Source organism: Argiope bruennichi, chromosome 3 (genome assembly GCF_947563725.1).
Source record: "Argiope bruennichi chromosome 3, qqArgBrue1.1, whole genome shotgun sequence".
In the NCBI taxonomy this organism is placed as follows: domain Eukaryota; kingdom Metazoa; phylum Arthropoda; class Arachnida; order Araneae; family Araneidae; genus Argiope; species Argiope bruennichi.
The window spans coordinates 31,692,299-31,717,894 of NC_079153.1; the positions used below are offsets into that span (position 1 = coordinate 31,692,299).

Sequence of the window (25,596 nt, forward strand, 5' to 3'; positions counted from 1 at the left end):
TTTTTTTTTTTTTGTTCTATTTTAATTCATTATAGTTGTATCGTGGAGAAAAAGTTAATTACATTTCATGCCATACGTTAGTTTTACTTTATTGTCTGCTTTTATAATATAAAATAATCAGCGGGAGTGGGATCTTCGAAACTTTCTCGTACATTCTCTGATTAATGCGCCTGTGACGGAAAAGTCCAATAGCATGCGATCTTTGATGGTGGTTTTTTTGGCGATTAATCGGTGGGATGCAGTTAATGTACAAACAAATGTGTATTTTAGATGCCTTTTCCCAACCGATTGGATCCAAAATTTGACACAGAACTACCATTGTAGTCACTTTTCAAATTTCATATATTTAAGTCTTTGCATTTTTGGATTAATGGCGTTTAAATGCTTGTGAAAGTACAGTTGGACAAACGGCCAACCCTTTGGCGGATTTGGCTCTAAATTTCATGGGTATTTACATTTTAAGTGTTAACTATGTTTACGAAATTTTATCGAGTTAGTTCTCTCCATTTTGTAGTTACCATGTTGATTTATTTTAGATAGCCGGACAGGCTTCTGATTCAAAATCTGCCAAAAATCTACAAAATTACCAAAATTGCGAAAAATCTACGAAATACCAAATTTCAAAAAAAGACCATAGCTCAGAGCGTTTTTCAATTATCGTGTTCACAAGCAGACAATTCCGCAAATGACAGGCAAATCCATGAGGTTTGGAGGAGGAGGAAATAAAAAAAAAAATGACCACTTGCAATAATGAAATGATATTGTTATTGAATTCAGTATAGAAAAATATAATATGTTTGGCTTCTTTATACCAGACGCAGATTTTAATGATTTGTGAACTTATGCATAGTGGTTTTAAAAGAAGAAAACGGAACGAATTTAGTTTTAACTCGGTTTATTGCTTTCTAAATAAATAGAACCGTGACGATAAAACTTTTTTCAAATAATTTATCTCAGCTGATTATCATGTGATGAATTATATAATTTAAATAAATGCTAACTGTTTACAAAACAAAGTTTCAAAACATAAAATAATTGAAGAACGAACTATTTCGTGAAACATTTTGTTATGATAGTACCATACATGAACAAGATGTCTTACTAAATCAGTTGCACTATTTTAGAACAAAAAAAAATGTTAAACAAATTCTTTAGTTTTTCCGTACGAACTAAAAAACAACGCGAGTTTGCTACAATTGTTCATTTAAACATTTACAGTCGTCTTCAAAATTCAGGTCACACTCATTGTACCACTGGAGACTGGAGAAACTGTGTGTGCTGAACACATCGAAAAAAACAAACATGGAGTCAACAAATCCTTATTTGGTGTTTACCGAACGAATGTAAAGTGCGAATACGAGTAAGGAACAAGCGCAGAGAATTGAATTAGGCGGGAAGTTGCATTGTATAAAAAGGTTTGACCTCCTTTGCAAAATATAATGGAATGAATAAAAAGCAATCTGGAATGGAACAATTGTTAGATAAGCAAATGATTTTGATTATTCATACATTGATTTGAAAGTTTTTATTTATTTATTTTTTACCTTTTTAAATCATAAGTGGCAATTCAGTAATAAAAAATGACTTTTTATCTGGTCTGTATATTTCAAACTAGTTTTTTTTTTTAATCTAATGGTATTGCCATTTTTAAAAAATTATTTTGAATGCATAAGTTTTTTGTTTTCTATAAAATTGATATTAATATCCACTATTTTTTAGGGAGTTTACATTAATTTTTCTGTGCTTCGTACACACATTTCCGTTTGATTCTTTTTCCCCTGACCCATATTCTTTACAATTGATAACTATGACCGATTTCCAATTTTTAATGGTAACCCAGTCAGAGAAAGGTTGAAGTTAGTAACGAACCTTAAGTAAACTTGAACAGACCAGGAAAAGGCCCGAATTTCTCTTTTCTGTTTCTGTTCTCGTTGCTATCTTTTGCAATTCTGAAGAAACCGGATCTTGTAATATTTTGATCCGGGCATTATGAGAGTATTTTAAAACTTTTAAGATAATCTGAGCAAACTTGAGTTATCTGGAGATTTCTGGAACTAAGAATGGTTTTTATTATTATTATAAGCTATATTTTTTTTATTCCCCGTGTTTGAGACCGGTTAGTGAATCATATCTACAAATTCAACAACGCTTAATAAACTTTTCTTTGAGTTGATAATTTAAAAGTTATCATTTGTCTATTCCTGTTAAATCAAGTAATCGAATACCGATTGATAGATCAACATTGATTGGCTTGATTAGATACATCAAGATTTTTCAAACTTTTAAAGTTTTATACCATATACATATGAATAAAAAATGTGTACTATGTAACAACAGATATACCATTTTAATTCATTTTTTTAAGATTCATTTCATTCTATTTTGTAAATATTAGGCTTCAAAAGTGATGTAGTGTGCCATTAGTGATACATGTCACATAGTTTGATGAAATGTGCCTCGAATATTCGTGCAAGAATATTCGAGGCACATTTATAATTTCAATGTAAATAAGCATCGTCTGATAAATATGTTTATTTAAGATTCTTATTTTCTTTGAATTGAGATTTTCATATGTTTATTGTTACTTATTCTTTTTAAGAAGTTATATGATCCTGTGAGAAAAGGTTTTTCTTTTATTAACCCTTTAAAGGGTCATTTTTTTCCAGTCATATTATGTTAAAATATTTTTAGGCTTGAAATTAGAATAAGAAAAGGGATTCATTTAGCTTATTAGATAAATTTAATTTGATTCATTAATTAATTTAGTTAATTAATAATTAAGTAACAAATCAAGACACATCATTTTGTCTGAGATAAGCATATAAGTTTCTGACTCACTAAAAAAATTTGTCAGAACTTATACCAACCTACATAATTTCATACAAAGATTGATAAATTTGGTGGGAAGCATACTTCCCACGGCCCTAGAAAGGGTTAATATAAAATTATTATGATAAATTCTATTAATACTTTCTTACAGATTTTTTTTATTTGTATGTGTAGATTGATTGTGGATTCTTAATTTTGATTTGCTCAGTAATTTAGTTAGTCCAAACTCCAATCAAAGTTCCGTCTATTTCCTGCAATTTTTATTAACCTTGATTACCATCAATCTACAAATTGACTTCTAGTTATAGCTATTGTAATTATCTTTAATTTCAGAATAAATTGTAATAAGATGTATCAAAATATTTAATTGTATTCGTGATTATTTTAATTGTATAGAAATTAATATCTATTATATAAAGACACTACACAACATCATTCCAACTATCATAAATATTTAAAGTTCTTTTTACGAGATTTCGATTACGGCATTGATTATTCAATTTCTTTTTTCTCTATTAAATGATTCTGATTAATATAAAGTAACTCCTGCGTTTTCTCGTGTTGCAGAATCTGTGCTGTAAATATCTAATCTGGGCATCTATAAAAAGTTGCAACTCTTTTTCTTTCGAGAGTTCAGATATATTATATATCATTCTTGGAGCTGCTTTTAATTTAAGAATAATTAATTCCACACGTGCGATTAAGAGGAGATCGTTTCCACTGCAAAAACGTCTGTCGCGAGTAAACTCTTCATAATAAGCATTAAGTTGAATTGAGTAATCAAATACGAAAGTAAAAAAGGAAGTCGACAAATGTAGGCAAGCGTCATATTACCGCATACCTTTCTTACTGTAAAAAACGGCTGTGAGCAATTTTTTACCCCTAGCCTTTTTTTCCTCCTCCTTCTTCTTAACACAGCTTAAATGTATAAAGTGGATTTAGGGCTGGGGGAGGATATGATATCAGTATCTATGCTTTTTAAACTATTTTATTCAACTTACATGTTGAAAATAATTTATTCGAATTTGAATATAGGATTTGATTTCATGTGATTGAATTTAAATGTCCCCTTGATAAATTGAGAGCATACAGTTTCTGTCTCTCGGAATAAAATTTAAATTTATAAGATTTAACCTGTTGCTCATCTCTAAAGATAAAAATTTTTAATAGTGACAATATTCTCCCCGAAATTTTCTCGCGTACTCTGAAATAAAAATATTACCACCACCCCATGTCTTCCGTATTAAATTGTGAACGATTAGACAAAAGCCACGAGCGCAACGAATGTTACATTTTTTATTTTCAAAGTCCCGCAATTTTCATTGCGGGATTCATAGTACAGGGGAAGAAAACCGATACTTGTGTATCAATTGCATGCTATTGACGAACAGTAGTTACGAAAGATCGATCTTTGCCCTGAATCTAGCGTTTTTACTTAATCCAGCACTCGATCTTTGGCGATTTAGTGGCCTGGAACAATTAATTGTTGGCATGCCATCAATACAAAGAAAATCGAAATTTGTGTTTTGCATGCCTTTTTTTACGACCCTTATAAACCAAAATTTGACGCGCAGCTGCAGTTGTAATCACAAGATCATGTAAATTTTCAGTTATGTAAGTTATAACGTTTTTTAGTTATCACGTTTGTATGCATGCGATGTACAGACGGTCAGCCTTTTAACAGATATGGTTCAAAACTTAATACTGATCAACGCTTTTGATACTAAATCTGTATGCTAAATTGCAACTAGATGGTTTTTCTTTTGTAGTTAACGTGTTCTCATATTGCCGCATTGAAAAGAGGCAGTCAACTCTCCATGGCCGAATGGTCATAGCACTAGTCTCGTAATCAAGAGATTGTGAGTTCGAATCCCGTTAGCGACAATGTGATACATAGTTTGTGTAAATATTTAATTCCTTGATTTTATGTTTCGTGTTCCAGCAGGTTCTGGACCTTTCTTTGTTTACCAGACAAGCGTTCTGGATTTTTCTTACTCTTTCCAGAAAAATATTCTGGAACTTTCCCTGCTAGTATAAAAGCAGAAGATCTGTCAGTCACCGTATTCTGAAATCAGAGTTGAGTTAATAAATGGATTTAGCTCTACTTCTTGTGTGTGTCATTGAGTTCCACACTGAAGTACCTACGTGACAATATATTCAAACATCCTTTCTCTAAATGAATTTCGTTCGAAATTTGGTAATAATCACAAAATCTGGTGTAAAGATCATGTACCAAACTTCATTCGTTTAACTTAAAACGTTTTTGAGTTATTGTCTTCATAAACAAATGTAATTTCATTAAAAAAAAAAAAAAATGGTCTTGGAGTTTTAAACCGTGGAGATTCATAAAGATATTAAGTTCGAATTTTTTGCCAAAACTTCCCGTACAAAAAGAACGGGGGAATGTAAAATAAAAATTTAATAAATTCTTATATATTAGTAAATGTAAGTTACATATCCGCTTACATTTTTAAAGTTCTAATCCTTGTCTACTGCATTGAAAGTCAATCCTCTCAGCATATTCTTGTTCTGTCTCAGCCTTAATAAATCTTGCAGAATAGCATATATGAATAACCGAATTTTAAAAAATTTATAATTTCAAGACTCTTACATTTAATACAATCATTAATATATAAAAACTTTTTTTAAAAAAATGCTTTTCAAGAGACCCCCCCCCCCCTCCCCAGTTACTAAAATTCGATGTATGAGTCTGTGGTAAAATGTGATCCGGTGTGTGTATAATAAAATGTGTGAGTTTTTTTTTTTTTTTTCCTATATATATAACAAAGAATGCCGCGTTTCTCCCGAGACCATTGGTCTACCATTTCTTTTCTTTTTGCCTAAGCAATCTGCATCTTTAAATTGACTATGCCATCACAAAATGCCTTTGCGGTTTGAAACTTTCTTTCCATATCGATTTCTCAGTGCACACTGGACAAAAATAATTGGAACAAAACCGTTGCACATTTATGAAACTTTTCTCTGCTATTGTCTCCATTTTTAGTTGCATTTGTCGCATTCTATGAAAGTTTAAAAGTTTATCATCTATTGAAGGATATTAGAGAGAAAACAGACAATTTTTAATGTTTTTCTTTATTTTTTTGTATCACTAAATATACTATATGTAATAGTTTTGAAAACTTAATCTTTTAAAATCTGAACTACAATTTATGCTAACTCTGCATTTTAAATTTAGAAAAAATGGAAATACTTGTTGATGTAAGCAAGTTTCTGTTATGTCGTTATCAAACCTTGAAGGTGCTAAATCATTTTCTTTTCTGTTATCATTACTGCCGTGTATTGATGCGTAATCTGATCTAAAACACTCACCCATCTAATTTAATATATATTTTGCACTATATGTGGAATGATGCTTTAACTTCCTAAAAATATAAAAAATATTTCCAAAAATGGAAATACCTGTTGATGTAAGAAAATTTCTGTTATGTCGTTATCGAATCTTAAAGGTGCTAAATCATTTTCTTTTCTGTTATTATTACCTCTATGTTTTAAGTTATTTTGATCGTTTTGGGTATATTATTCACATGTAATCTGATCAAAAACAATCTTTTACACAATTTAATATATATTTTGCGCTATATGTGGAATGATGTTTTAACTTCCTAAACATTTGCAGGAATATAAAATTATGGCTGTTGTTTTTAATTTCACTTTTTTGCTAAATCGAAAAATCATCTTTGCTTTGCTTCTGGTATTTGTACTTGTTTCTTTGCTAGTTTTACAGCCCACATTTTTCCATTTCCGTATAAAATGTTTTTTCTGTATTTTTAGGATCGTATGATCAAACGAAGAAGTTCCTTCTGTATATAACTTGTTTGGTCACCTTGTATGTTGGGAAGAAAGAAAGAAATGAGCAAATATCGCATTGCCTTGAAAACAGTTACTTACTCGTTTAATGTTATTTACCACAAAAAGTATTTGAGAATGTGGTTAAATATAGCCATATCTTCTCAGGTATTCCATTTAAGTACCATAAATGCCATCTGCATAGAATTAGTTTTTGAGTAGAATTTTTTGTGATACGTTCTTCATTGAAACTGGTTGCCGATCTCAAAATATTCATAGTAAGTGCATCAGTCGAAGTCATTAATATTGGAAGACAAGAGTAATTTTAAAAAAAATCAATTATTTTATGAAGTTTTATTTCTGATTCGATTAAATTTATCATTAATTAATCATTTGTCAGAGTTTTGTCCCGTTGATTTATGTGCACACTTGAGATCGCGAAAAAAAATTGATATAAAATGATTTGCGATTGAAAAAATTTTAAAAAATCTGGTCTAAAACGGAATCAGTCAAGTTTTGGAATACTTAAATAAACATGTTAATGCTTATTCATTTTTATATGAATAGTCATTTTGAAGTCATAATTCTACAAATTTAACTTTGTGAACTGCAAAAGAATGTGCCCCTAGTCATGGCTCATAAATGCAATGGACTCCCGAGTATCCGGCCTTATGTGGCGGAAGGGCAGGCTGGAGAATAAAAAAACCGAATTGGTCGGAGTTTTGTGAATTCATTTCTTAGACCACCAATATCAGAAAGCAAAGTTTTTAAACCAAAGCTCACTGTAACAATACATATTTTCTTACTTCTTATTGAGTACTAAACCCTCCATTTACCTCAAGCTACGTAGAATATGAACGCGGCCTGGTAAATTATAGACGCAGTTATCGTTGTCGAGTTAAAATAGAAGGCTTTGTGCTGATAATTTATATACTTCACTGGCCTCTTTAAAAATTTATTAGAGAAAAAATAAGTTAAAAGATATAAACTGCTCACATTTTAACACAAATTCTGTAATTTCTAACTTCAATGTAGAAAACATAAACTATGTTGTCAATGCAACGCCTTGCCTTCCTCGTTTAATTACAATGAAAGAAAACTTGGCCGGATAGTACGGAAATCGGAGAGTCGCGAACCGGATACTCGGGAGTGTGCTGTAATATAAAAAATCTCGCTTCAACCAAAAAAGATAAGAAGTGTGCTAGAGTTCAGTTACCGCTTATTGTGCTCTGTTCCTGTAATCGACTACGAAATGTGCGATTTTTTTCTATAAACCGATGATTTTATGATTTTCTTGTTTTTGACACGATTTCGTGACTTTCTTGACCTATCTAATCATTTAGGCGCCTAATAGACTTTTAGATATGATAGATATACAATGTATAATTTGTTTAAATTCGGCTTACTTAATCTGTTAAGGTTGTCCCCCCACCCTCTATTATGTTTTATTTCTCGGCATTGCTACAGTGTATTCTCTTTTAGTAACATTCGGTAGATATATCACAAAATCAGAAAGAAACTGCCAAAACCCGCTGTGGAACGGCATTGTTCTCGTACTTTAGAATAAGGTTCAATTTTGATTGGTCGGCTCTTTTTGCTTCTTTGTCAAATGCTAACCATTACAGCAAATTTATTTCCGATGTTCGTACGTGCTAAGAATGTGCGATATTCCACCCCATTGATTTGGCGTAGTTCCAGAGAGTTGTGAACAGGGCGGTGTCGGCCGAACCAAAATCTATATTGTCAAGCGATCTCGGTAGTGTACAATTTATTGCGAACTGCATGAAGTTGTTTGCATGTATTTGCAATGCATTCAAGGGTTTTAACTCTTCAGTGTTGTATTCGCTGTATTTTATTTATGAACTCTATTTCTTGCTGTGTTGTGCTGTGCATGAAAAATTGATCTTTTTAGAATTTATTTGAATGTGGTACAGTCAGTGCTGGATTTAGATATTTTTTGTACCTTATAAGGTCCCTTTTTTAACAAAGTGGCCAATTTAATTTCACATTTTTTTTAATTTAATGAACATGTCGATTGACTTCTGTAGATTAATATTTTTTTTATTTATTTTAGTCACTTAGAAAATGTAATTTTGTTTGTTTATTTATTATGACGTATAACTACTTAACACACATCTTTGTGCATAATTGTATTTTACCGGATATTTGATATTTATAAACACCATAATAGCTAACTGAATGTATTGAACTAAATAAGAATCTATCCACTTGAACGATGTGCAAATATCGTTTTGATCTATACTTATAATAAAGCTCAATGTGTGTGTGTGTGTGTGTGTGTGTGTGTGTGTGTGTGTGTGTGTGTGTGTGTGTGTGTGTGTGTGTGTGTGTGTGTGTGTGTGTGTGTGTGTGTGTGTGTGTGTGTGTGTGTGTGTTGGCGCTCTACAGACTAGACCGTTTAACCTACAGCTACCAAATTCGGCACATGTGTACCTTGGGGGTCGGGAATGTGCACTTCGGAACGATGTTTTCGAATTTTTAATTAAAATTTTAATTAATTAAAAATTAAGGGAAATTTTTGCTTTTTCCACTATAATTTCCGAAAATATTACAGTACAAAATTATTCATATTGAAGATCAAAAAATTATCTTTTTAATGATGCTAATGTTTTAACCAAAAAATTAAATTTCTATTTTGAATGATTTTTTAAAAAAATAATTTAACCATATTTCCCTACAATTTATGTCGCATAAAATAAAAATAAAATTTAACCTGCACGTTCACGTTACAAGTGAAAGGGAAAATAATTAGCTTTTATCAATATGTCGCCATCATATTGACAAAAGCTCAAATTTTTTAAAAAAATCAACTATTATTGCTAATTAAACATATAAAATTGAAATTTTCAGCACGTGTCTGTTGAAATTAAATAAATATGAAATACGATTTTTTTCTAAAAAAAAATTGCAAAGAAATGTTTTTATGATTTTTTACAATATCTTTTTAATTGAAGGCCCAACGGCTAATTTATGAAACTTTGATTATAGAAATACATGTATAAAGTAGGTCTAAATGAAATAAATAATTACATAGTATGTAACATGATAAATGCTTTAATAAATGAAGAATGTTTAGCTTTTATTTAGATCCTCTGCTCTGTGAATCATATTTAACAAAAAAATTTTCAGCTACTAATATTTTAAATAACAAGAGTTACACTTCAATCAACTCAGTCTCTAAAATTGACTGATTTATGAATATTTGAATATCACTGTTCAATCAAAACAGGTGATTGTAACTAACTTCATTGACCGTTCCAAAGATGATACCTACGATTATAAAAATGTTGCTATAAACTATTCTATTGAAAATTTCATAAATCAATCAAATTTGATAGCAGAAGACAGAAAAGTTCATTTACTTATTTAAAAGTTGAATTGTCAAGAATATTTCGCAGAATATGATTCCTTAGGATCAAAGGATTGTATAAAATTTCATAATTTTTTTAAGTATATTTATATACCGAAAAAAAATAATAAAATAGTATTTGTTATTCACGTCATTTAAATTCTTTTGAAAGTAAAACTAAAAACTAAATTTTATGTCGAATCTGAGAAATTTTTATTGGATAATACTTGAGATAGTATATAAATTATGAAAATTATTCTGTAGTACACATAAGACTCAAATGCCGAACGACTCTGTTTTCAATACTCATATTAAAAAAAAAAAAAAAAACATGAATAGTTTGTGAAAAATAGTTTTATATTAATTGAAGTTTAATCATTTCCACTTTAATTTAATAATGCAATTTTACGGGAGCTGACAGAAAATTAGAAAGAAAGTACATTACGGCTTAAGGACTTTATAAAAATATGAGTGAATAATATGACTTTCAAATTTCAAAGCTGAAAAATATTTTGATGAAGAATCTATTAAAAGACAGACAAGTTACATAAAATATTTAATGGAAAATTTTAACGAGCATTAAGATTGGCGAACCGGCTGGTCACCAAAGGCGGCTAGTATTTTATAATTCATAGAATTTGTCTTATTTAAATATTTATTTATTTGCCAATTAGTTTAAAAGCAGTATTGTAATTGACATGTCTGCAACCCCCTTCAACCCCGCGGTCCGAGACATTTACTTATTCAAAAATCTGCCGTTGGATGCTTTATATTTAGTTCTAAAGAATAATTCATGAAAGTATTCAAATAATTTTGTTTTTCCAACTACTATCTGAAGTTAATTATAAAGTGAATGAATAACCGAATGTTCAAAACAACAACAATAATAATAACTAGTGGTGTATTTCTGTGTGTAATAGTGTAACCAATCTAGGTGTTGGCGCAGTTTAGCGAAAGAGTTCCTCTTGTGCCATAAAACACCACAAAATCAACCAACCAATATCGGTGTTATATGAGGTTTCATATTATAATTTGGGGTTTTTAAAAACATACCAAAGCTGTGTTATCATATATTATAATTGTGATAATAAAGGAGTTTTAATCTATTTTATTAAAATTTATCAGGCAACTGGGTTATTTTTTTATTTTTAAAGGGAATATTGTGTATATGTGTGTGCGCGTGCGCCCTCCTCTCTCTCTCTCTCTCTCTCTCACACACACACTGTTCTAGCCCTCACCGCCTCAATTATACAGTTTTGTTTTTAAATTGTGGAATTTACGAATGTATACATAATATCCAGCGCATTACTTCAGTTCTTTCCTCTCGAAAAATTGGAAAAAGGTATTCTGATTCTTTTATATTACGCTTTTCGGGATTAGCGTAACCCAGCGTATCAGAAAGTATATTAGTACGCTCGGTGAAACTAAATGCTCAATATGTGAACATCAAAATACTTTTAAATCTGTTTTATTGCACCCATCGGAACTGTGATTACATTTTACGGCTTAGTAAAAGTATGAGTAATATGGAATGTATTTTTTTAAATGTATTTTCCATCTAACTGTAAAACGAATGATTTATTTTCCCACATCCCCTTTTAAAGTCCATATTTAACGAGCCTGCTTATGACATTCTCACGATGCGTAGTCATGCGCATTCAGATGTTTCCCAACACTTTCTCTGAATGGTTATTCCTTATTTGTTCTCAAGTACGTGCTGCGTTTCCAGAGAAAAGGGAAATATTGCAAATCGCACCGTGTGATTAAATTCAACAGGCACGTTTAACAGCCTTCGCAAACACCTGTCCGGGAATGTACCGTTTCCAGTGGGGAATATTGTCATTTCCTTTGTTCGATATGTTCTGCAATGAAAATAGACGAGTTGGAGCATTTCTATAGTGTTAATAAATCTGCCTGTCATCGGGTTCACTTGAAAGAAACCCATACCGGTGGAAAATTAATGATCGCTTCGAATTCGAGTAAAAGAGTAGGTGCGTGATATTTTGCAGCTATCTTCTTACACTTTGTCTCCACAAGGCGTGTCCAAGAAACTGAGATGAAACCGAGACATCGAGATAATTTATTTGTTGTGATAAAACCTACTTGATGTCTTATCTGGTGATTACGTGTTACGTATTGTTTTTTACCTTACTAAGGAAATAACATTCACTTTTCTTGATGAAGTTGCCTTTTAAATGATTAAAAGTCATCGATTTCTGCAACTGCTGTGTGCAAAATTTGCGTTTGTGTACAATTAAACGAGCGACGTCAAAATTGATCTCGTATTTTTGGATTAACCGGAATGCTCAACTAATTATGCTAGAGGACGACGTCTTTGAAGAAAACTGTCTAACTGAAGGCGGCACGTCATGCCGGTCTGGGAATTCTCTTCGACGCCGAGCGCTCATTAAGGTATTTTCTCAAAATATTTCTTTGTTTTGTTTGAGGTTATTCTGAATAGGAAACTCGAAAGTAAGAATGCGTTATGTGGAACGCCCGGCGTTTTATGGACGATTGGGATGCTCAGCTTCCCACTGTCCCAGCCGAGATTGCAGGTATTCCTACGGTCGTAAAGGAAATTGCAACTCTTACACCCCTGGTGTTTTATGAAGGCCGAATTAAGTTGCCCGTGTACGTGGTTTTGTCTAGGAGCTTTCTTATTGCCTGGGGGGAAACCGCCATTTATTTAACGCTTTAATTTCCAACGAGTAAATGAAGATATGAATGATTCTCAGACGTCAGCGGGGTTAATTAGTTTCGTGTTTCCTTTTTCATAAAGTTTCCTCTGCGTTATTGTTTAATTCATATGGCATAATGAATATAATTTATTGTGATTTCATGTTGTTTTTTTTTTTTTTTTTTTTTTTTAAATCTATTAACAGTTTGACTTCCTGTCTATTAAGTTTAATGCATGAAAATGTACTTCTAAATAGTATTATTTCGCAAGAAATTTTTAAAAAAATAGATTGAAGATTTAGAATTTTAGAATGCAAAGCGTAGTATATGTTCACATCATGATAATCAACATCAATTCATTTTGTTTAGTCAGAATTTAAAGCAAAGAATAATGGTAATTTCAATTCCTTGTTATAATTATAATCTATAAGAGTATTAGTACAGTTTCTGAACCGCATAGAATCCAGCAACTTCTTAGTTTAAAATGCCACATTTTATTCAAGAAACATCAAAACGGTTAGTGTGTGTGTGTGTGTGTGTGTGTGTGTGTGTGTGTGTGTGAATATAACCTCATGTTTACACACATTCTTTAGAATTGAATGCTCTCAAATTTTTTTTTTGAAATTATAATTAAAAATCAAATAAATTTTAACATTTTCAAACGTTTACTTCCGAAAATATTACAATGTAAAAATTATTTTTTACATCATCGTAAAATTCAAAAAATTATCTTTTTAATGATACCATTGTTTTTACTGCATAAATAATTTTCTATATTTAATCATTTAAAAAAATATTTTAAACATATCATCTAACAGGAATCGTTAGAATTCTGACGAATATTAAATGTATCACAAAAGATAACGAAAAATAAGAATTCTGGAAGAAAGAACGCCAAACTCACTATTAAAATTGCAAATATATTTTCGTTTTTGTTTTAGAATCCAAATTATTATCCTGTTCTTAACGCAAGTCATTTCAGTTGAAACAAATTTCAGGAAAGCATGAGATGTATTAAATTTGCGAAGAAGCGGTAAAAGATTTAAATTTATATTTAAAAGGCTATTAAGATGAAGAAAAAATGCCAAAGTTTACATTCTTGTTTAGAAATTGAAAGTGTTAAAGTGTATCCATTTCTTACGAATTTTAGGGAAGTTGACAAAAAAAAAATGAAGGAAATTCATTGTAAAGTGAACAGAATGGCGTAAAACTTATAATATGATTATATATCTACTACAGTTTGAAGCTTAAAAATGCCTTGCTAACGTACCATTAACTCCGATGGATCAAGTGTTCGCCAAGGGCAGCTATTAAGAAATAAATGTATATTGAATTATATTTACTGAACGTTTGATTATGAGTACCATTTTTCCAATTTATTAGACCTTCTAAACTAGTTCTTTTTTATTTACAAAAAACGGTAGTTTCTGGACGGATGTTTGAAACGTTACTTGTAATAGAAATTTTTTAATGCTTGTTTCCTCGGGATAATACTTTCTTTTTCTTTCTCCCCCCCCCCAAAGCATGTTAAGGTTCGAAAGCAAAATCTATATTGCTGTGGAAAAGGCATTTAACGGATCCACTTATGTGGTAACCACAAGTGGTATTTCGTAAAACTCTGCAATGCATAGAAGCGTGTGTGAAAGTTTTTATCAAAAAAGGATGCACTTCTGATAATTTAACTCCCTCCCTCTTCCACTGCATGTTTTTTTCCTCGCCTTTTGTTTAATAAATTTGAGTTATGAAGGGTGTATCCGCAAGTTTTGGGCTATGATTAATATTCCGAAGAAACTTGACGTTATCTTCCGTTTGTATGATAAATTTAGGCGATGAGCTCCTGGAAATTTTTATTGAATTAAATGACCCTCCATCCGTTTAGGATATGGCAATAAATTAATGGAAATTGGACAGTTCGCTCATTTTTTTCTGATAATCACATTCTTTTCTCTGAATTCTCTGCGAATCAGCCTTCGGTTTTTAACCTTTTAATTTAGGGAACATTGTTTCCCATGTCCGTTTTAATCAGTGCCATCACCATCACTTCTGCTAAGTTGTGTTCTCTTTCAGTAGTTTTTACTTTCTCTTATACGTAGTATAGAGAAAGTACAGTAATCGTTGAAAAATTCGAACTCGAGATTTTGATGGATCTCCTTCATTTAGATCTCCCTTCATTCGAAAAACACATTTTTGTACAATGTCCGTCTGTCTGTAACAGAGATAACTCAAAAACGTTTTGGTCTAGACGGTTGAAATTGGTATACGGTCTTGACATTAATTTTTCATATTTCTATCAGATTTTCCTCTAAAGTCAGTTTGCCCGGTGTTCGTTTATAAGTTAATACGATAACAACAAAACGAAGAGAACTAGATAGATAAAATTCAGTACACGGGTTTTACATCTATAGTGTAAACAATTAAATTTTGAACTAAATCCAAAAAGGATTTGACTGTGTCTGTCTATACCCTCAGAAGAAAGTAAACTCGATAGCTCAAAAGTGCAATGACTTAAATATATCAAATGTGATACGGGATTTTTTTTGACTACAATTGCAGTTCTGCGTCAAATTTTTGTTTCTATCTGTTGGGAAAAATGCATCTAAAACATAATTTCGATTTTTTGATACTATTAGCCACATGCCTGGGATTAATCGTCAGAATAACTCTTCAAGGATTATGTGATAGGCTCAGTAAAGATGTTATGTTCTCACCAAAGATTAATATTGCCTAACTGTTGTACGCCTATTCCATGCAAGGCGTTCTCTGGGATAACACTTTTATTAGAGAATATGCGAGAAAGTTTCGGTGAGGCCACTCCCGCTGGTTTGATTAAGCTGTTCTTTTTTTATACTGTCAAAGTATACTTTCCTGTCTCTTGCTACTCTTTATGTTACAGATGTTGCTTTACATTGTAACATAATGGTATACATTTGGAATTGGAAGCAATGGCCAGTGTTTTGTACCTTTTCCAAAGGTGTTAATTAAAAAAAAAAAAACAGTTCAATAATGCTTCTTTTTAAACTACAAATCTATATTCAACTAGAATCGGCGTAAGCACTGATAGTGCGTGCTTCGTTGAGTTTCTGCTAATAAGCAAACTTAACAAAAGAAAACTATCGCGATTTGAAGCATGTTGTAAAAATTGCACAAGAGTACTTCAATATATATTCAGTGGAATTTTTATTGCATTTCGCCATTGAATGCCACCTTTTCTTATTTCTTTTCCCTCATTATACCTGAGATCACATTTCTTCTTTTTTTTTAATATATGAAATATTTTCATTTGTGTAATAGAGTCGTGTTTGGAAAATAATAGTTTCATTTTAGTAACTGCCCGTTCAGATGTTTGAATTAAATCTGAAACTTTATTATTATTACTATCCAACTTGATTTGAAGGTCTAATAGTTGCGGTTTCCTTATACCTTATTTAGACTTTCTAGAAAGTACGGGAAATTTTCATTTTCGGCTTAAGGCTCATAAAATGAACGTAACTAAGCCGTGAACGCGCCTTCATTTCCGCTTAATCTTTCCAATTCCAATTGTATATATAATAAATAAGAAGCATAAATTCAGTTATTTATGCTAGCTTAACTTCCAAATTGCATAGTACTTGAAGTAGTGTATGACTATTAGCATGAAGCTGCAATAAAAAGATTTTTTTTGGGTTTGTCTCCCATTCCGGTTTGAACGATGTGAAGAAACATCTCATTACGATATCGCCCAACCTTTTATGGAAATAGCAGAATAGAAACCTTGTTTAAAGTGCAACAAATGAGGAAAAGAAGACACTCGTAAGCAAATATAATAGCTTTAAATGACAGCTACATGTTATTTGTAAATTCTGATATCCTTCTTGATTGTCGGTTCGTGTTTTTTTCTGTCACTTAATTTAAACATTATTATTATTTTCCTATCTCAGTCCCGTAATGTTTTTTTTTTTTCCAATGACCTAATTAATTTGGTAGAAATAATGGCAAAAATAAATTCGTAGCATTGAGAATTTTGTGGAGAAAAAAAATGGTGATAAATTCTCTTATTTTTCCTTTCTTCTGAACAGACCGCAATTTCTTCGGACAAATTATTCACTGTTTTTAATGAATTGATAAATGGATTGTGTCACGTTTTTACATGGACCGGAAAATACTCTACCCACGTTTGATGGATAGCCTCTTCATAAATATTGGATGTTCTTCTAGCTTTATTTTAATTAACTAATTATTTCTGGTGGAAGGTGAAGCACTGATAGTGTTAAAACTTTTTTTCTTTTTTTAGAGCAGTTGTTTTTATTTTTGTTGTCATGATTTTGCGAATGATAAGTTTGAGTTGGTGGATCAAATTTTTATTGTATCTCCAAGAGAGAAAAAATAGTTTTGAAGTGCTGATAATTGTAATATGACCATCAATCAAGTATTATTTTAATGGGAATTCAACTTTTACACGAACCTGAAGTCATACTAAAGTGTGATATTAATATTCAAATCATCCACCGACTTCCTGCCTCCGTGCTAATGAAAATGGATATCTCCTTTATATTTTCTCTGTTTCGTTATTTTTAGCTCAAAGAATATTGCCTAATTCGCTTTTCGATTTCCTTTTATTTCCTACTGATAAATTTCAGAGCCTTATTTAAACGAAATATTTTTCGATTAGCCTTTTCTTATATATTTGGGTCTTTTTTTACTTTGTATGTGATATAGAGAAAGTATAGTGATTTTCCAAAAATAGAAACTCGAGATGTTGATAAAATCTCTACGTTTTAAATCTCCCTGAGTTCGAAAAGGACATTTGTGGGAAATGTCCGTCTATTTGTGACAAAAATAACTCAAAACACGGTTTGATCTAGACGGACGTCTTTATTCTCTCTCTCCTAGGATTGCTGATCCGATTAAATTGGTTGACCCAAACCTATGGTATTTGGTTTAAAATAATGCATAGTTGATAAAGTTGCATTTGTAATTTTTTTTTATTGATACATTATAAATAAGTAAAAGCCAGTGGGAATGGTCTTTCCGAAGCACTCTCGCATACTCGTGAATAAAGGAGATATCCCCCACCCCCTGCAAAAAATTGTGGACCTTAGGTAAGGCAGAGAACACCTTGCATGGCATAAGCATATGATAGTTACGAAATATTGGTCTTTGTTAAGAATTTAGCAATTTTATTGAATCTCTTGTGTGATCCTTGGCGATTTTTTTTTTGGGCGATTAATGCCTGATATTGGGCAGTAAGTGTACTGAAATCGAATTTATGTTTGAGTTGCGTTGTTTCGAACTAGTTGAACCCAGAAACTGACAAAGAACTGCAATTGTTGTCAGAAAATTACATACCAAATTTCATATATTTAAGTCATTGTGTTTTTGAATTATCACGTTTACGTCTTTGTTTAAATATAGATCTACAGAAAATTCCTTAACGAATTTGGTTCTAAATTTGATACATATTTACACTTTAGGTATTAAATATGTGTACAAATTTTTATCCATTTTGCTCTCTTGTTGATATTATGTTAACTTATATTCCAGCAGTCCGAGAGACATCTTGGATGTATTTCGCTTAAAATTTAATAGATGTGATGTATCTATTTACCAAATTTCAATAGTATAGCTCAAAGCATTATTGAATTATCTTTCTCCAGAGGCATAGTGCCAAAAATGTGTTCTTCGAATTTGAAGAGGTTTAAAATGTGGGAATTCGCCAAAATCTGGAATCTGAGGTTTTTGATGATTACAATACTTTCTCTTTACTTCGCATTACATTAGAAAGTAATAATGCATTCGAATTTTGTGAAGTTAAAATTTTAAACTGGTCAATGTAAAGTGTTTATGATTTTAGTTAATGATATCCTGTTTTAGTCGTGTCTGATTTCCTTGTTTTTTCCTTCTTTTTTAATAATATTGAATATTTGTTATTAGCTAAACTTTACATCAGTAATGATGATTATTTTTTTTTGGTGGTTTTCTCGATTTTTTTTTTTTTTTTAAGTCGGATTATCTTAATGTTTATTGACTAAATGGTTGAAATAAGTATCCTTGATGAAAAGGATGTCTTTTTAGTGCTTCGTTAAAAACCTTTTCAGATGTTTGAGAAGGAGGGAATTTTTTTACGTCTCTTATTCTACAGTCACCCCTAATTTAAGTATCAAGAAAAGAAAAAGAATCATCATTTATACTTATGGCAGTCAAGTTAATGACTTTTTTGGTGTCTTTCAAGGTTGTTTTTTCCCCTAGTAGAACGTAGATGACGTGTCAGTTTTTCCAAGTCGTAAAATCTTGCACTCCAAAGTAGTTCTAGTCTAATGAGTATTGCATGGGGACCATTTGTTATTATTTGTACTGATCATTCTTTTAACCAAATTAATGAAAATTTGAAAGATCGTCCCCTTTAAAGTTCTTATAATACGTTGCAAACACCGTAGATTTAAAAAAAATCTAGCTTAATTAATTGCTGAAAAGTGTTATATTTATATTATATTCTCTTAACTTGGAGTAGGCATGAAATTAAATTCCTTAGATACGTTTAAATGGCTTATCGTCAATATCAGATAATGAGAAATCCAACACTGTATTATAATATACAGTTTTTGAGGTATTGAAATTACGATAATGTTTTCGTAAAACTTCAATTTAGATGGACTAATGCAATCACAGTAATTAAATGTGCCAAGTAAAAGCTGTTTCATTGCTGTTGAAAAGGAAATAGCTTGGCTAATAAAAGCTGCCTCCCCCCCTCCTACAAATTTGTTCCATGTTCTATAAACCAACTGATACTTTTTTCAAAATCTCGTGCTTGTTGTTTGTTAATAGTTTATTGGCGCAACAACCATATTTGAGTATACTGCGCCAAGCAAATAGTAAAATCAGAGCAGATTATAAAAGTCATTTGAATTTAAAAGCGATGATATCAACCTAAAACTGTATAAAATATTGTACTGCAATTGTAAGATGTTAACATATGAAAATGAAAACCTGATGCAAAAAATGTGAAGCAATGCAAACCACAAACAGAGGGTAAGAAGTGCTAAATGCAAGTGTAAAAACGAATGGCTTTAAAAAAGTTTAAAACATTTGGATGAGATTTTTCACCCACTAAGTCCTGTAAAGTTGTTGACGATGAATGAAAATAGTAAACACGTTGAGGGTTAAAAACAGGGCTTTCAATTAAAATATGTTTGATGCTAAAATCAACATGGCATGCATGACACATTGGTATCCTCTCGCTAAAAATGAGATGCCTATGGGTGTATCGAGTGTGTCCCTATACTGAGATGAGTCAGTTTCAGAATCCTGTGAAAGGGTGAGTTGTTTAAATAACAATTAAATCAATCGAAATATTTGCCTTGATTTCTTAAATTATTTAAAAATATTATAATTAAAAATAGTGTATTTGAATCACTGATTGAAATTAATAATAAGTACTGTATCTGATTTCTCTCTAAATAGAATGAGTTCGATTTAATTTGGATTTTTTAACACTAAACGTACCAACACTTTATACATACCTATTTCTACCGTAGCCGGTCAAATGACCGGACTTTATGTTTTCTGATTGAATGTAAGAAATATGAATGTTAGGAAGGAAATAAAAAAATTAACTTCATTATAATTAGACAAAAGTGTATAGTGCCAATTTCTATGTATTACAAACACAAAGAATAAGAATTTTTAATTCATTGCTTATCGCATTTTTTACATATATAGGGTGTTTCCATTGTATATTTTCCGCAAACATATTTTTCACATTTAGAACAAATTTTGATGGTTTTATTTATTGTCTTTACAATATCCTATTTCACATGTCTTACGTTGATAAGAATCTGTAATAGATTTAGGCATTGTATTTGTCCTTTCTTTTGGTTGTTCATCGGACTACTCGAAAATCGGCGGCAAGTTTTACTGCGAACTGGAGTAAAAAAAAATCGTCTCGAGATATTTTCGTCTGTCGTTTGCTTGTACAAAATCCAAGCATTTATGCTAGCTGAATCAAGAATATTGAAAAATACTTGGAGAGATCATCTGCAAGACTTAAATTTTGTGGTATATTTCCTCGTCATTTGATCGGTCATGTCTACACCAAATTTAGTTTTTAATATGAAACGATATCAGGTAAACGTTTGTCATTTTTTTTTTTTTTTTTTCAATTTTTACAGATTTATATTTTGTATTAAGTAAAAGAACTTTTTTTTTTTGTTTATTTTTATAAATTGTAAGAGTACAATTATCTATCATAAAAATTTTCAATAAAAAGCGTTCCTTATCAACTTTTTTCTGTTTCGCAATTATTGGTAATTTCCATTTATTTGAGAGAATAGTTCCAACTAAAGTAGTTTTTTTTTTTTTTTTTTTTTTTTTTTTCTAGGAGTTGACTGAATTCAATATGTTGAATAGAATATTAACTGTATATAATTCTTAGAAAAAGTCATGAAGTCAAATGGGCAAAAGCCAATGCGCATTTTCGATGCAAAAGTTCGTAATCGGTCATTTGACTATTTATGGTATGTTTAGGGTTAAAAAATACTGCGCCCCGTTCTGCGTCCGTTTTCTAAACAGAAGGATGGAGTAAAGAGGCTAGTTCTCGGATGCTGCCGAGCTTGCTGACATACGCAAACATCTGTTACAGTTCAACTCTTTCAGTTCCGTTTGGGAATGCTGTTATGTACTACATTTCATTCACCCTGAGCATCTCCGTTTCTTGTCAGTCCTGTCTCTTTTTTTAAACTCTCGGCAACCGAATCCACTGTGCCGTGACGTCGCGGAACAATGCCGCTTTTGTGGCCGTATTTATTTTGCGCCTTGCCATGGAAGCTGGATTGAAGACCGCTTGTAAGAGGAAGTCTATTACGATCTAAGGGTGCCGCTGCTGCTTCGGAAATATTGCACAAGGACGGAATGCTCTTGAAAATTCCCTGCGTCCTCTTTGTTGCTAATGGTAGCGGAATTTCTGTGGGTCAGAGAATGAAAAGAGAAGCTTTATTGATATTTTTTTAATATCCTGTGAGAAAAACTGCCGAGTGATGGGGCAATATCTGTGGATCCTGCTTCTTTCGTGATGGTAGAGTAAATATTGATTTTTTCTTTTTCTTTCGATCAACAGTCTCGGCTTGTTGTTGTTGAAAATGCAGATATTGTTTTCAGTTGCTAATATTGGTAACGTGGTATGAACACTGTTGATTCAATGCTGAACTTAAGATTCAGTATATTCCTATGATCTATTCCTGTTGTAAATCGATTATTTGTTGAACTTCGGATTTTTCGACTGAATTGATTAGTGTAACAAATGCAATTAGGAAAAAACAATTGGTGATGCTTTTTTAAACTACTAATATAATAATTAATATATTTATTCTTTGTAACTAACTAATATATTTATTCTTTGCATTCGAATGGTGTCTCTCACTGGCCATTCAATTTGTTTTTCAATTTTGATTGTTAAAAATACCTACAGAATGGTAAAAAGACGTAGATTAATTTTTCAAAGATATTCGACTTAGAACAATTATGTATATTTATTTTTCAGAGTAATAATCAAATCCTTGTATTAGGTGGATAGTTATGCATTGAATTACTTGTCCGAATGCAAAGAGTTAGCATTACATTTCAAGTATTATAACTTATTTTAAATATTATTCATGACACAGTTCACAATTTAAAACACTTGTAAATAGCTGTTCGTTGCAGTTTGTTAATTGAGTGTTTGCTGTGTTTCTGAACATTTTTTTGAAGTAAAAATCAATATAATCAATACTGAATATCATATCAGCTTTTAGTTGCATTTTAGATTTGGTATTAAAATACCAATAAATTGTAAAAGAAAATAATAAAGCCTTCGTTTTTTATGTATAACAGAATTAATGCTACTTAAATATTGTAACTTGGAATGTTTTTCAATAATAAAAAAAAGCCATACTATCTTGGAGGCAGCGTCTCAGCTGCAAGATTGATGAAGGACCATGACTTCAAGACAGAATTCCAACGAAGATCTGTCATAATGGTGGTTTTAATTCCTATTTAATGTTCGTGAATCAAACGCCCCTTTCATAAATGTGGTGTAGAAATTTACATTGTAGGTGTGACAGCTGTATTATCATTCGACTGTGATTCGGTATTTCGAGCTCCGTTCTCTACGATATGGAGCTTTCTGGTTTGCTCAGTTGCGTTCTCTTTATGTCTCAACCCCAAACCCAGTATCCTTTACTTTCTTGAAATTCCAAATGATATTTTTAGTGAGAAAAGATCTGATTTTCTAATCTAATTTTTTGATCACTTACTTTATGCTTACAGGATGCATAATTTTAATGCTCTTCTGAATGTTTGTGAACGTGAATATGTTATTTCATTGTACTGTTAAGCATGAATTTCTGGAAAATATATAGTTTTTAAATTGACTTAAGTTGGGTTTACACAAGTCCAGTTATAAGACGGCTAGTAGGCAGCGCATACGTAGAAAGGCTGAAAAATGCTGTTCGATCCATGGCAAGTACTTTTCCTTACTGCGCATGCGTTTGTAGAATTTAGGGGGGGGGGGTCATGAAAAAAGAAATCACTTATCATAAATTAATTCCGATATTTTTTGCTCTTTGTTCTTTCTAATGCGAGGTTGTTCATTTTATTTTCCATTTTTTTTCTATAGTTTTCCAAATATCGGTATGTTGACCTCTTATTTATTTTTTTAACTTTACCATGTTATTTTGTGTAAATATCCATCATTTTAATACGACACGCAGTGAAAAATAAAATTCAGGGGCGTCAAAACGGCAATTTATAGCCAAGTACGGACTGCCTGAATCTATTTTCTGAAATTGTGGCAAACATAGATCAGTCCCTTTCTGCGCATGCATTGCCTTACAGGCCATCTTATAAATGGCCGAGTGTAAACCCACCTTTTAACTTTTATAATACGCAGAATAACCAGCATTTCATTTTTGCGAGAGAAGTTTTCCTAAAATATTTAAAATCAGTAATTGTTTCCCCCCCCCCTATCCTATAACACGCTTTGAAGAATATATTATTGATGATTTTGCACCCAACTGGAAGAAAAAGAAATAAGAACAAAATTATTATCTTATCATAACTCAATTTATATTCCATTAAACATATTTGAATATTCAAGAGATTGATCCTGCTATGTTTAATATTTACTCCCTAAATATTTCATTTTTAATTAAGTATTTCCTGTTTTCTAAGTGTATGACGCAGTTGCTTGTAAACATAATTTATTCCATTTGCATTTACCAGAAAATGATTTATAAGAAAATGTTGCTCATCATGTTTTCTCTTTTGAAGTTATATGGTTTTCTGAATAAACAATGCTGTCACCGCTTTGAGACATTCATTGCACCGATTATTCATTATCATGCATGTGGTTTGGCGATCATTTGCATTTTTTCAAAAGTTTATTTATTTTCTGGCATTTTCCGGTGTCTGTGCAGAAAAAGGGAAAGGTGCTTAATCTTTAAAGCAAACACTTCTTCTATTCCTGTATTATTTCTTATCATACAGCCTCTGTTATTCAGACCGCACGTAATATTCGTAGAACACTAAGCCATTTGAAAATAAAAGACTTTACCTGTGTTATCAGTTGAGCTGCGATATGGTGTGCTGTGAAGGCCGCTTTTCAAGTGTTTGCCTGTGATCATTGCACAGCTGCATGTCAATCACTGCTACAGCTTTTAATTTGTTGTTTTCACATTTCGAGCTTGTTTTCGAAAATTGACTCAAAAGGAAATTGTGCTTCTAGGCAGTTGATAAAAAAGAGTAATTAAAACATATATCCGTAATTTGAAATGGAAAGGGAACTTCAAGAGTTGCAGTTCCCTTCTCTTAAGAAAAAATCACTCATAGTCTTCACTCACTGTATATGGCTGTTCAGAACTTCGGAATGACCAAAGAAATATATTTTTTTGAAGTTTCACTTGCATTTTTCTTTGTTGACAATTAGTTCGTGAAAATTTCAGGGCTGAAAAGGTTAACGTATACTGAGATAAATAACTTTTTTTTTTACATATTATTGATTTCAGCATAGCTTTTGTAACATTAACCGTCTACAAAACTGTTATGATGATGTCCCAAATGAATTAAATATGCAAACCTTGAAGATAGAGAATCGAGTAGACAAACCTTGACTTGCGGTTTTGCCAGTCGAATGAACCGGAACCGCAGCTTCCTCCGTTTTAGTTTTAATAAAATTATTTATATTTTTCAAGAGTTTGTTTCTTTTTTGAATGGTTGTTTGTAGTTTAAGGTATTTGAAATTATTTATATCGCCTCTATTTGAAGTGTAATCTTTTTTAAGACTCAGTTTTCCTTTGGTAAAAACTGACTTTGTAAAGTGTACAAATTAATTAAACTTTTAAACAGGTGTTAAATACTTCATTTTGAACTGTGTATACCATTACTTCTTATATTAAGAAAATATATTGAAGTCCGTGCAGTTGCTTTTATACCTTACAGTCTCCCTTCCCCCATATTTAACCCATTGCACAGAATTACTTTCGTTCAAGAATAAATATCATTTCTTCATGCATATGTAAAGCGGAATATGAGACATTTTTTATCTTATTTCTCGATTCTAAGATTGAATCTCATATCAATATTTGCTTTAAAAGTCAATTTAGTTTTCATTTTCAAAGAATGGTTAAATATTTCTGATACATTTCCTCCTTGATTATTTACAAATAATATTGCGTATTTATTTTAAATTAGTGTTCTTTTATTTTTGCGCATTAATTGAATAAAATATATAATTTATTTTTATAATTATGTATATTGAAAATATGCTAATATTCACATCATTTGAGTTTTTCATTGGCTATAACAAGTGTGATCGTCTAGCTTAACTAGCTTCCATGTTTTTTGAAATTAAAAAACTAAATTTGTCGATCAACAGTTTTTAAAGCATTCTAGAACTACTATATTGTAAC

The 25,596-nt window shown here is 31.3% G+C and overlaps 1 protein-coding gene across 4 annotated transcripts in view; it reads left to right on the forward strand.

Moving 5' to 3' along the window:
* LOC129962730 (breast cancer anti-estrogen resistance protein 1-like) overlaps positions 1–25,596 on the forward strand; it is an 80,417-nt gene that overhangs the window by 23,672 nt on the left and 31,149 nt on the right. Inside the window, exon 1 of one of the 4 annotated variants that reach the window (XM_056076687.1) lies at positions 11,763–12,418. The exons of 2 other annotated variants lie outside the window; for them this stretch is intronic. In XM_056076687.1, coding sequence (XP_055932662.1) covers positions 12,323–12,418 — 96 coding nt within the window. In that variant the 5' untranslated portion in view covers positions 11,763–12,322. Of the gene's footprint in view, positions 1–11,762; positions 12,419–21,528; positions 21,729–25,596 lie in introns of those variants that run through there. One more of the 4 variants, XM_056076690.1, reaches the window with a different exon arrangement.